The sequence below is a fragment of the Primulina tabacum genome, chromosome 2, assembly GCF_025594145.1.
Source record: "Primulina tabacum isolate GXHZ01 chromosome 2, ASM2559414v2, whole genome shotgun sequence".
NCBI lineage: Eukaryota > Viridiplantae > Streptophyta > Magnoliopsida > Lamiales > Gesneriaceae > Primulina > Primulina tabacum.
Window position 1 is genome coordinate 3,663,329 of NC_134551.1, and position 12,394 is coordinate 3,675,722.

The following is a 12,394-nucleotide window of genomic DNA, read 5'->3' on the forward strand; positions in this document are numbered from 1 at the left end:
TTAAGTATACCCCCAACTTACATTATTCCTTTTGCTACTACCCTCCCCTAGGAAGGCTATTTTTATTTCTTTTGAGATTTTTTTTTTTAAATTTCATGATGTTAAGGTAAGGTTTTTTTAAATAAACTTAATATGTATTAAAATTTACATAAAAATAACTTTAATATGTATACAAATTTACATTAAAAATTTGTCACCGATTTTCTATTATGTTATCACCGAAATGTCATTGTAAAAAATCAAGCAAGGCTCTAGATTTCACAAATCACTGGATTTACGCGCCCAACAGATGGCCCTGGCCCATGTATTAAATGGCCCAAAAGCTTGTTGTGAATATAAATATAAAAATAGCTGTATCTGTCACAATGTCTGGGTGGTGTAGTTGGTTATCACGCTAGTCTCACACACTAGAGGTCCCCGGTTCGAACCCGGGCTCAGACAATTTTAACCTTTGGTTATGCTTATCATTAATATTTTAATTTTTATTATATATAATTTTAAGATATTTACACTTATTAATTCAAAGATTATTAATATTTTTATTATTATTATTATCTAATATTATGTATTGCTTCCAGATGTGTACAACAAATAAGTAAACTTAGCAAGGGTATAATAGTAAATTTATTAATATTTAAAAGCTAATCACATATTCAAAATGTTGAACCAAACAATCTTAATAGTATCACATAATGTTTGATCAATAATATATCAATCTTGTTATCTATAATATATATAATCAATCATTTATTTATCTATCACTTGTACCAAACACACCCTAATAGTATACATCACGTGCGTTTCTATTGTTATCGTGCTTTTGGGATTGTTAAGCTTCATGCGGATAAAAAGTATTTGCACAAAACATTGCCACCTTAGGACTGGCTCGGGTCTCACAAAGCTACGGTTATGATATGATGTTCATAGTCATGGTACCAATCACACGGATGGTGTTGAAAGATATGGTCGTACTGCGACAACTTTGGGACTCCCCCTCCAAAGTGGAGACAACAGACGAGGCTTAGAATTCAGTCGTTAAATAAAGTTTGTGATTTTTCGAAGTGAAATCGAATGGGAGATTTTGTTCCTTCCGGAGTAGTGGTAAGTTACTAAGTTCTCATTCCACTCACAACCTCAGTGTACTTCAGTCATCACTCTTAAAATACCTAAAATTAGATGACATGTATCTCAAAAGTCCCATAGCACAAGAATGCATTTGCAGTGCAGTCTACAGTGGAAGATCACAGAGAATCAGAAAAAAATTTCACGAATTATAAAGGGACTAAAACTACCATCTTTCACCAAAATAACATAATTTATACAATATTTTCATCTGTAATTAATGTAGCTGATAATCGAGACCAAAATACAATGTAGTTCCTCATTCAACAGGTAGTCTTTTGGATTCCTTTCCCAAACACTGATACCCATGAAGCAAAAATATTGCATATCATACAAAAAATTATAACAAGAACCCAGCTCAACAATACTTCACAAATTCAAGAATAGCTTTTCATACCTTGGAATGTAAAACTTGCAATGATGGTAAAGGCGTAAAATTTGATATTTATGTGCCAAAGCTACGGTCTCCAGCATCTCCAAGTCCAGGAATTATGTATCTTAAAAAATTATCCAGCAAATTCAGGACATGTCAGCAGTAGGCAGTTTGTAGTAATATATCAACTATGTAAAATAGTCTACCCTTTGTCATTAAGAGTAGGATCGATAGTTCCAGAGTAAACATGAAGCCTGAAAAATATAAGAGGTCAAATTTCTTGTGAGTTATAACTGAAACACAGAAATAAATCTCTGTGATACACATATATAACGTCCCTAAAAAAATTGGCTAAATAAATTATTACCCAGGGAACTTTTCACCAAGTTTTTGAAGAGCTGGAGGAGCAGCAAGAGCAGATATCTATTGAAACAATTTGGTTGGATCAGAAGATACACATCTGAAGGAAAAAGAAAGAAAAATTGAAAATTTGTGAGACCGCAATAAAGTGAGATTCCATAACAGTAACGAATTAAAGATGGCCTTCCTTCAAATGCAACCACAATCAAGATGGCATAGCGCAGAGGCACATAGCTCACTAAAATAAGATAGGAACTGACCACTTTGATTTGATTATTGTCCACCCCGCACCCCTTAATTAGTTCAAGAGCAGCAATGATTGTACCACCTAAAAAGTCACATGCACATGTATAACATTGTAAGCATTACCATCTATCTTAGATTCTTAATTCAGGAGCCAAGCGCAATCAGGGATTCAGCTTGCTTACAACTCTAGTACAGCATGTGAATATGGTAGTCGACTATCTTTTATTCATTAACTTAGTCGTTATGAAGTCTAGACGAATCAATTGATTCGGTTAAAACACATACAGTATGAATGACACTGACCCGGTGGTAAAATCTCTTTCATCAGCTTTATTTGTAGGTTCTAATTAATAGTAACAGTTTCATATAATTAATATTAACAGTTCAAATCAGTGTTTATCAATTCATTAAAAAAACAAAGAAAATAAGTACTGAGAACTGTGTTCATGAAGGATTGAAGGTAACCTTGACAGCTTGACTATGCAATTATAACAGACTTGATGATGATAGAGATAGGTTTAAAAGTTAAAGCTAAATATAAGCCTGAACCAAGAAATATTTTACAACGAACAAACCTCACAGTAAAATGTCCAATACAGGATTCAAACTGGCAGTCAAACCACAAAAATATCTGATTTAAATTTTATGTGATGGGCTTTGGAAGAACTAAAAGAAAACAAGAGCCAATAATAAAATCCGGTCTGCTTGATTCAAAAAATATATATTAACTCTAAACAATGAGAAAAAAGCTGTCTATGGAGTGAATCATATGAGGCATTCAACAAAACAACTGCAAATTAGCACATGCACCAAACAATATTACATAAGTACCTGTTGCAAGAGCGGGATCTACGACAAATACTCGAGAACCTTCAGGAAGTTTCTCAGGCAACCTAATGCACAGTAGAAAATCTTATCATTTCTCAGTCTGGCTAATCACAAGCTGATTGGTGCAGCTATAACATAGCAAATAAATAACGAAAAATGACAAAAGACTCTATTTCATGCATTCACACAACACATTTATCAGGACATGACGTAGCTTTCAGGACAACAAAAACACAAAATGTGAGAATAAACTGAACTTTGTACCAAAATGATTGGTTCTTACTTGTTCAGATATACAGTTGGCTGAAGTGTTTCTTCATCTCTGCTAATCCCTAACATGATTAGTTTCAACAACATTAGTGAAAAATGAACAGAAACACAATAACTAACAGTCAAACACCTAAAGTAATCAAAATGGAAAACAAATTTTAACTGGAAACACCGTGAATTGCCTTGGAATGGATTAATATATCAACCATAAATGAAAAAAAAAACGATGTTTTCACAATCATCTGGAACCTAGATATTATGCCGTGCTAGTGTTGCTGGATAGATAACCGAAATGCATGCATTAAAAACACCAAAAACTTGAAAGAAATGAACATTTAACTGACTGCTAAATGGAAATGAATGGCTGGCAGGGTTTAGTATGCCAACAATAAAATCGACCACTTAAAGTACAGTACATGGATAGCAGTATCAACCCCTGAAAGCAACTTTTGGTCATTTAAAGTAATGTACAAAAATACCACTCTTCAAATTAATAAAAATTTATACACGCATGCTAATGGTTGCATGCTTATATAACAAATTTTCAGTAATCACGGGATGCAAAATTCCCGTACCTAGATGATATTTTTGTTGCTGGCAGAATTGATGATGCATACTCTGCTAATGCAAGGCCAGCTCTCAATATGGGAACAATCTGTAATGCAAAATATAATTCATAATTCTAAGCAACAAAACTAGCAAAGTTTAAATCCAATTTATGATGCAGAAGAACATTGAATGTTTTGAGAACTCAAAAACGGTATATAGTGTTTTGGTAACAAGATAATGTTTTATAAAAAAACAAAAAATTTCCAACAACCCCATGATCACTCCTCTCTTCTTACCATATTCAATCAGAACATAAGACATTTTGTCTTGGTTCCATGAGCTCTCTTATGTTGAGGTATGCATTGTAGACAAATATAGATATCAGTATACAAGTAAATAACAATAATAGAGTTTTATTGGGTCAAACGAGGTAATATTATATTTTGTTCAGATGTATACATTTTGAAACTTTTTGATAAAAATACCGCCAACATATTAAACCTCACAATCAAAATCAGAGCGAGGATTATTATGCGCACATATGTCGACAGTGTGTGTGTGAGAGAGAGGGGAGGGGGAGGGGGGGGGGGGGGGGGCGGGGGGGGGAGAGAGAATCACCACTATTGTTTCCCGTGGATCAATAAATTCAACAGCTGCAGGACCCAATGGTGACTGAATCTCTCCGCTGATAGTTGGCTGGCAGCATTTACAATGCAGATTATTGTTACAAATATGAACATAAATTCTGCACTGTGAATAAATTCACTTAAAAATAAAATTTAAGTGACATGGTGACATTTGGGAATCAAACCAAAAACAAAATAATTGATGTTTACAAGCATTATAACAAAATATTTTTGTATAAAAATCGCCCCATGCTATTTCTCTATATATTACTCCTATTTAAAACATCGATTGTACATTATACATTGGAAAAACTTATAAAATTAGCAAATCTCACCAGCCAGTCTCTTGATGCCTCGTAAATAAGCAATCTCCCAAGCTCGGCCATGGCATTCTCTATTATATAGCATAACAAAGACAATAACAGTGCATTAAAATAAAAGAAACGTAAGCTTAAAAAAGGAAGATGGATTACAAAAGCATTTCGCCATAACCAAATTGTCAAATTCAAAATACATCTCTACCTAGTTTAACTGGTTCAGAACTTAGCACTAATTTACAATCACTACCCAAATGTCACCTCGTTTAATGGTTAATTGACATTATAACTTCGGAAAAATAAATGTCGTTCCGAACTAATGCGGTTGTACAAAAATAATGATGGGTTATTCAAATATTTGAGATCTTGGAAGAGCTCCACATTTCAATCGATTAGCAAGAGTATTGCCATTTTTTGCTCCTAAACAACCTCAATTCCAATCATTAAAATTTTCAGACGGAGCGGGTACTAGTGAACCAAAAGCTATGGCCAATTGTAACTTCAAAGCGGAATTGACACAGGCAGTTGCAAATAAAATCTACTCAGCAAAGTTCAATAATAACTTTACACATCAAAGCAAGACAAAATATCTAGCCTGCCAAAAGGGAATTGTAATAACCGAACAAGCATTGGACTTACTGAAGACAGCGCAAGGCGTCTGCTCATTCCGAAGAACTGAAACCCAATGCTTTATCAAAGGATGAGGCGGGACAAATACCTAATAAACAGCCACAACAACCATAAAAAGATTCTAAATTTCTCAAAATTGAATGCCCTTTTAAGCTCAATAGCTCATCTACATCCGCATTCCCTCTTCATCCAACAGCTTAAGAAAACTAAAAACCGAAGTCAAACAAGAAGAACTAACCAACATTCTGTTTCCAGACGTGGATAATCTCTCCGCACTGGTTTGGCAGTTCACAGACATGGCTCGCCGTCTGCCGCAGTTCGAATTCAAAATCTAGCAAGAAAATGACTACAATCGTAGCAATGATTACAGTCAAAAGAGAAATGAAAATGGGATTTGATTAAAAGATACATCTAAATGAAAATGACTGCGGCGCGAGTTATTCTGCCGTACCTTGGGATTTATTCTTAAATCAGAGGTGGAAGAGCGATGATTGGGTGCGGGAAGGTGCAGGGAAAGGGACAATACAGAGGAAAGACGAGGAGATTCGGAAGGGTAACAGAGGAATGGGAAATCTGAAATTTGGAAAGCCATTTTAATGAGTCAAGTCATCAAAAAGCTAAAAGGAATTTCGATGGAGGTGGTGGTGCAGCAAGTTAACCTGAGGCTTCCTACAGGCTAATATTGTCTCGCATTAGTTATCAAAAAGCGCAAAGAATTTAAAATAACTAATTTTGGTGTTATGATCTGTTTTAATAATTATATATATTAATAAAATGTTAAAATTTTAATGCAAGTTATACTTAGTTTAGCGTATAGGGTAATTGTTTCCTGATGTTTAGGTTATAGATTCAATTCTCACTAAAGTCATTTTTTTATTCTTTTATTTTTCAATTTATTTTTTAATTTCTATATCAAAATTACAGTTCTTATAATTATAATTTAATTCTTATTTAAATATAAATCAAATGAATTATAAAAAATATTATACAAGCACACAACGCGTTCGTTGGTTGGTGTACTAGTGTTCTGAATGATAAGATTATTTAAAATAACCGAAAGTCAACTCGTAACTCCTTCCCTCGCACTTTTACGCTAACCTCTTGGGCTTGCATGTCTCAGCTTGTTTAAATATGGGCCCAATATCAATTTGGGCCGTGACGCCATCTCTTTGGCATGGTTTCATAGTGGAATTAATCCTCATTCCTCAGATAGCAAAGTGAGCCCAGGATAAATATTAAATAGAGAATTCTTGGGAGCAACAATTATGATTGGTTGGGTATTGATTATCTTTGCATTCGAAGTTCTGTATGAATAAACAAGTCTGATTGCACCATAATCGGTCTTTATCATTTTTTTATATGAAGCCATATACTTAATCCTACGGTTGATAGAAGCTGAGTACATATTTCATTGTACATCTTAGAGCTGATATTAAAGCTAAAGAAATAATTAGATTCTCCTAAATAGCAAGTTATGATTAATTATAAGATATTTAAATAGTCTTTTAAACTGTTTTTTTTTGTTTTAATACATTTTATGTTTTGTTATCATATCAATTTTACATTTTTTTGACTTTTAATTTTGCATTTTATTTTCAAAATCTTCTAAGAGATCTTTGAGGTAACGATAATTGAATAAGTTGATATTGTTTTCCTTTTGACCATGTATGAAGATTTCTCAGCATTTTGGTTCATATGTAACATATTTTCTCCTGGAGTAAGTAGGTATCTTGTGAGACAGGTCTCACGAATCTTTATCTGTGAGACGGGTCAACCCTACCGATATTCATAATAAAAAGTAATACTCTTAACATAAAAAGTAATACTTTTTCATGGATGACCTAAATAAGAGATCTGTTTCACAAAATACGACTCGTAAGCCCGCCTCACATGAGTTTTTGCCTTTCTCCTGAAATCCTTGATTCTGGCACATTAATCTTTTGCGACCAGTTGAATTAATTTTATTCCGTTGGGAATTTTGCTTTGATCGAAATTACTAAATATATTTTGTTGCCTGAAAGAACATTAATATTATAAATAATAATCATAATATATATCAAGAAAATAATTATATGTGAACACGCGATATATATTCTATAAAGAACACAAATGATGCGGGGACAAAAAGGAATCCATTTACGGCAATTTTAATTCTGCGGACAAAACATGACATTGTATGACCTATATATTATATAACGAAAACAAAACGTTATCATATATGTTTTATGCAAAAAATTGGCGTACAAAATAATTTTATTGGTCTCAGTTACAATATCATTTAAGTGAATGGATATTGGAACAAATAATTGTTAAGTTTAACATCGATTGACTTTTGGTTCAAACTTCACCGTCCCAGAGCTCTTCAAGCGTTTTGTAGGAGCCGAATGTTTCGTGCACAAACGATGTTCCTTGAACTAGTCGTACCTGCATAATATACATAAAATCGGTCAGATTTAGATGAATTCGATGTTATTTGGTAGATACAAGCTATAAAAATATGTTAAAATGGGTCAAATTTAGACTATTTCGATGCTAACAGATGGATAGTATCCACGTGCTATTAAGAGTGCGTCCGACAATGTTGATCTACCTCATATGGCTAGATTCCGACAATCAAGCTACCCGAAGGGTTTATGATATTTAGTACACTAGTGCCTAGGAACTATTATGTTTCCACACTAAGGTAGAAAACAAAACAAGTTACCTGGTGAATTTCAGAGAATTTGGAAGCCAAGTCTTGAGGGATTGTCCAATCAAAAACATCAAAGTTCTCTTTAATTCTCTTCTCATTGGTGCTCTTTGGAAGGACACTGTGGCACATTTGCAAGCCCCAGCGCAGAGCAACTTGTGCAGGAGTCTTGCCCAATTTCTCAGCAACCATACTGAGAATTGGATTATTAAGCAAACCAGTTTCGACAGTGGCTGAACCAGAGGAACCAAGAGGCGCATATCCCTTGCATTTGTAAAGCATAAAATATCAGAGATTATCATTCACTAACAAATGTGAAATTGCGGAATAAATGTTATTGTCTTGATTCCATAGAGACTGAGCCCGTGAGCAAACTAGCAACGTTTATATCCGTAACCTCCGATCATACAGACTTTAAAATTCGTACTTCATACCAATACATGGATTCTGTAATGCATGAGGTGAACGTGGATAAACGCACTCACAGATAGGTGAACTCCTCTGATTCTGCATAACTCATGTAGCCGGTCCTGCTGCCATGAAGGGTGACATTCCACCTGGTTTACAGCGGGAGGAATACGTGCTATGTCCAACAAATCCGACAGTTTCTTGCAAGAGAAATTGCTGACACCAATAGCTCGAGCCTTTCCTGTATGATAGAGTGATTCCATAGCTCTCCATGTACTAGGGACATCAACTTTAGTAAGATTCTCTGGTTCGAATCCAACGCTACCCTTTTTCATGCTAACTGGCCAGTGCATCTTCACAGATTTAACGACACACGTAGAAGAGTGAATCAGATAAATCTCCTTTTTCAATCTTTTTGTTGAATTCAAATGACAAGGGTTATTTAATTATCGTAAGCTTACAAGATAGAGATCAACGTAGTCAAGCTGCAAGTCGTTCAAAGTTCGATTCAAAGCTAAAGGTACGTCCTCCGGAGCATGATCCGAACACCTGAAGATTGCCAAGGCTAACTTCAGATTATGCGACGAAGCAGTTTAAATATGATTCGTACTGTAATTATTCGAATCGGACTAACCATAGCTTCGAAGTTACCCATAAATCCTCGCGCTTAACAAATCCATCTTCAAACAACTTCCTTAGGGTAACACCAATCTTAAAATAATAAAATGTGGTATCACTTTATAAGGTAGTAAAATACGATTATCAAGGTTGTGTCTGAGACTGAGGCCTTAACATATTAAGCAATGAAACGACTATAAGTCGGGAAGGTCGAACAGGGAAAATCACCCTCATTCGACTCATCAGATCGATTCGATACAGTTTTTGGATCTGTCTGTGTAAACACAGCATCCCGATCAATGAAACGTCATAATAACAAAATCCTAAGCATTAAAAGAACGATGCAGATGCTTGAATTAATACCTCTTTCTCATTGCCGTACCTCTGAGCACAATCAATATGCCGATATCCTGCCTGCATTTTAACAAATACATCAAGAAGAACAGAACTATTACTATTTCCAACCCAAGAAAGATGCATTCGATGAACGGATATTTAATTTGTGGGGTCGGAATTGTAATGTCAGATCTAGCCACGAAAGTTCGATTCAATATGCTTTAGGTATCTTCAATGGCGATTCAACCACTCCGATTATGGTAATTAGATACGCTAGCTAGATATAATGTTGTGATACATTGATCTGCTGAATTGGTACCTTAACTGCCGCGACGATGGATTCGCCGACGATACCAGGAGCTGCCTTCCATGTGCCGAGTCCGACCGATGGAATTCTGTCGCCGGTGTTTAGTTTGAAAGACCTAATTTCGTCCGCCATTTCTTTTATTATCAATAAATCGCTGAATTTGCTGTACGAGGAATCGAAAATCCAAATTACTGTTCTATGATACATTCATGCATATATATGGTAACGTACTCGTCATGGTGACGTCATTGTGAATTGAGGATTGCTATTTTTTTTTAAGTTCACAGTAATTACGTTATTATTTTTATAATAGTTTGAATAAATTTTCGGACTAACGCACTAGCCTACAAACTACCTTAGTTAGGTAAACCGCACTAAAAAATGGTGAGTTAATTGTTCTCTCGAGAAAGTTTTGGAGTCCAAAATCAAACTCATGATTATTTGTCAAATGCTCGTTTACTCTACCAATTTAAATACCACTTGATTGAGAGTTCATAGTAATTACTTGGTTCAAGATATTGTTGAGATATATATATCTTGTTGCATCCGTGACATATTTTATTGATTTGATGACATAATTAGGGATCAATTCGGTGTTTTTTTTAATGATTTTTCATTCAATTTTTCACCGTTGTTGTCCGTAAATAACAAGCGTAGGACGTAAATTTATTTGCATTTCATTTTAACAATATTTTCATATATTTCATTTTATGTTACAATGCAATATATTTAAATGTAATTTTAGAAAAAACGATATCATAAATTCCAAATCTATTTTTTTGCATGTTTATATAATATTTCATATTAATTATGATAAATTTCAAGTTCACATAATAATGAACACATTTGAAATTAATTCTACTTTCTGTAACTAATGTGTAATTAAGTAAAATGTAAATTTAATATTTCACAGAAATTTAACGTGTACGCACCATAAAGTCAAATATTCCTTTTAGACGTAACTTTGAAATTAGCTCTTCACGAGATATGAACCCTAGTGCTCAACAGTTCATGCACATCGACTGATATTTTGGCCTATACATACTTGATTAAGAAATCTTCCTAATCTCCTATGCTCTGTACTTTGAAGTTGACATTATTATTATATAGATATCTTCAGTTTTTTTAGATTATTTGTTACAATTGAGTCTCGAATATGAGATATCGTCTCAAACTTAAAATTATGATGTGACATGTGATTTAAGCATAAGCTCCAGTTTTGCTCCTCTGAAATCTTGGGTTGACCCCAGCTTTAGGACATTGTTATCACCCACTTAGCGTTTACTTGTAGTAGGTCGTTCTTCGTCATCTCTAAACATTCAAATCAACTATTATCGTTTGTCTCTCTATCTATCAAGAATTCAATTTTTTTTTTAAAAAAAACTACTTTATAGATTTATAATATATTACTTGTCACAAGAGGGGGTTGGGGTTGGGGTTGGGGTTGGGAGGGTTGAGAACTTCACAAAATCTTCGGTGAAACAATCTCATATGTTAATTTTCGTGAGAAATATTTCCAACTCAAATCAAATCATGAAAAAATATTTTTTTATGCAAAAAATATTACTTTTACGAGACAATCTCATATGTTAATTTTCGTAAGATATTTCTCCGACCCGAATTAAATCATGAAAAAATATTTTTTTATGCAAAAAAATATTAGTTAACGCAACAACCTGCATACCACGCTAGCTAGATAAATGCAAGTTTCATGTAACAAATTTGTCCGAGAAAGTATTGGTTAGAAGAATCGAAAATCTCATATTTTATATAATATAAGTTGCAGTATACGAAGAAAAATTAAAATCATTTACACTTTATTTTTCATTTATGAATTTTACAAAATATGATGGCGTGTGGACCCATTTGGTTTTCCACGCACCAAATATATGCGAAAACACAATAATGATCATCACGATCATTTAAACTTAAAAGCTTGATATATTATTATTACAATTATCATCAGGCAAGATGAATTTGCCAGCTTGCCCTCGGCTTTCTTAATGCTTGTAACAAATACTTTGTGCTCCCATGCATATTGATCATGCAGCCAAAGAATTACCAGACAAGCAGTGGCGGGGAGACTGAATTCTGGATGAAACAACCCTTTTCATCGTGTATGGTGGCGAAGAGAATTCAGGGTCTTGCCGTAAAAGCTGGACATCGGAAGTAAAAAACCGGCCCGAATCACCAGGGAGTCTCATGTATGCAGATGAAGGAGACTCATTCAGCCATGTTCGAATCATCCCTTGCCCTCCATTTTTGTATTGCATTATAGCTTTATACACAAAAGGGATTAGGCCCTCCATGTTTTCTTTGGGATCAATAAGTTCGAAGGTCTTTGGGTGAGTTGTGGCTTCGGACTTGGTTTAAAAAGAGGTGGTAGTGGTTGGGGTGGGGTGGGGTAGGGTAGGGTGGAGGTTGATTACGTGGCGCAATATTTTTAGTCTGAGCTTAGCTATTTACGCTAAGATAAGGTTAATAAAATATGTGATTCATATCACAAATTGAAAGGCACTAGTATTTTTTGGATTAAATGTAAATGAAATTTGATTATTTTTTATATAAAATTGAATTCGAGTTTTGACCGTGAAAGAAAAAATCGTGTGAAATTTCTCTTGATTAGTGCGACCCGTCTTTGTTTTTTTTAGGGGGCTAAAATTAATATAGTCGTCGAAGGTAGAATGATCCATGCACCTAAAATAAAAAAGGATA

The 12,394-nt window shown here is 34.3% G+C and overlaps 3 protein-coding genes and 1 non-coding gene across 4 annotated transcripts; 1 reads left to right on the top strand and 3 right to left on the bottom strand.

Moving 5' to 3' along the window:
• The first annotated feature begins 367 nt into the window (after nt 1–367).
• TRNAV-CAC (transfer RNA valine (anticodon CAC)) lies at nt 368–441 on the top strand. The gene has a single exon. It is a non-coding gene; the product is annotated as a tRNA-Val (tRNA).
• Nucleotides 442–1,248: 807 nt separating this feature from the next.
• On the bottom strand, nt 1,249–6,016 carry LOC142526042 (uracil phosphoribosyltransferase-like). Its single transcript, XM_075630319.1, is given in 14 exon segments — nt 1,249–1,420; nt 1,520–1,619; nt 1,702–1,749; nt 1,863–1,918; nt 2,116–2,183; nt 2,933–2,994; nt 3,213–3,261; nt 3,775–3,785; nt 3,787–3,854; nt 4,367–4,444; nt 4,710–4,768; nt 5,331–5,409; nt 5,560–5,652; nt 5,773–6,016. Coding segments are annotated over 13 exon segments (864 nt in total). The 5' UTR covers nt 5,914–6,016; the 3' UTR covers nt 1,249–1,420; nt 1,520–1,567.
• Nucleotides 6,017–7,447: 1,431 nt separating this feature from the next.
• On the bottom strand, nt 7,448–9,851 carry LOC142537288 (NADPH-dependent aldo-keto reductase, chloroplastic-like). Its single transcript, XM_075642833.1, has 7 exons — nt 9,692–9,851; nt 9,400–9,450; nt 9,053–9,129; nt 8,880–8,967; nt 8,496–8,771; nt 8,026–8,274; nt 7,448–7,745 (listed from the first exon to the last, which is right to left on the bottom strand). Exons 1-7 carry the CDS (start codon nt 9,809–9,811, stop codon nt 7,659–7,661), a joined length of 948 nt encoding a protein of 315 aa, XP_075498948.1. The 5' UTR covers nt 9,812–9,851; the 3' UTR covers nt 7,448–7,658.
• Nucleotides 9,852–11,479: 1,628 nt separating this feature from the next.
• On the bottom strand, nt 11,480–12,032 carry LOC142537289 (uncharacterized). Its single transcript, XM_075642834.1, has one exon. It carries the CDS (start codon nt 11,986–11,988, stop codon nt 11,722–11,724), a length of 267 nt encoding a protein of 88 aa, XP_075498949.1. The 5' UTR covers nt 11,989–12,032; the 3' UTR covers nt 11,480–11,721.
• Between the last annotated feature and the right edge of the window lie 362 nt (nt 12,033–12,394).

Bases quoted from the DNA above. Each gene is read 5' to 3' on its own strand.
- LOC142537288 (XM_075642833.1), bottom strand. From the start codon at position 9,811: ATGGCGGACGAAATTAGGTCTTTCAAACTAAACACCGGCGACAGAATT. The intron at 9,130-9,399 runs GTATTAATTCAA...TATTATTTTAAG, and splicing joins GGTACGGCAATGAGAAAGAG to ATTGGTGTTACCCTAAGGAA. The intron at 8,275-8,495 runs GTGAGTGCGTTT...TACAAATGCAAG, and splicing joins TCAGAGGAGTTCACCTATCT to GGATATGCGCCTCTTGGTTC.
- LOC142537289 (XM_075642834.1), bottom strand. From the start codon at position 11,988: ATGGAGGGCCTAATCCCTTTTGTGTATAAAGCTATAATGCAATACAAA.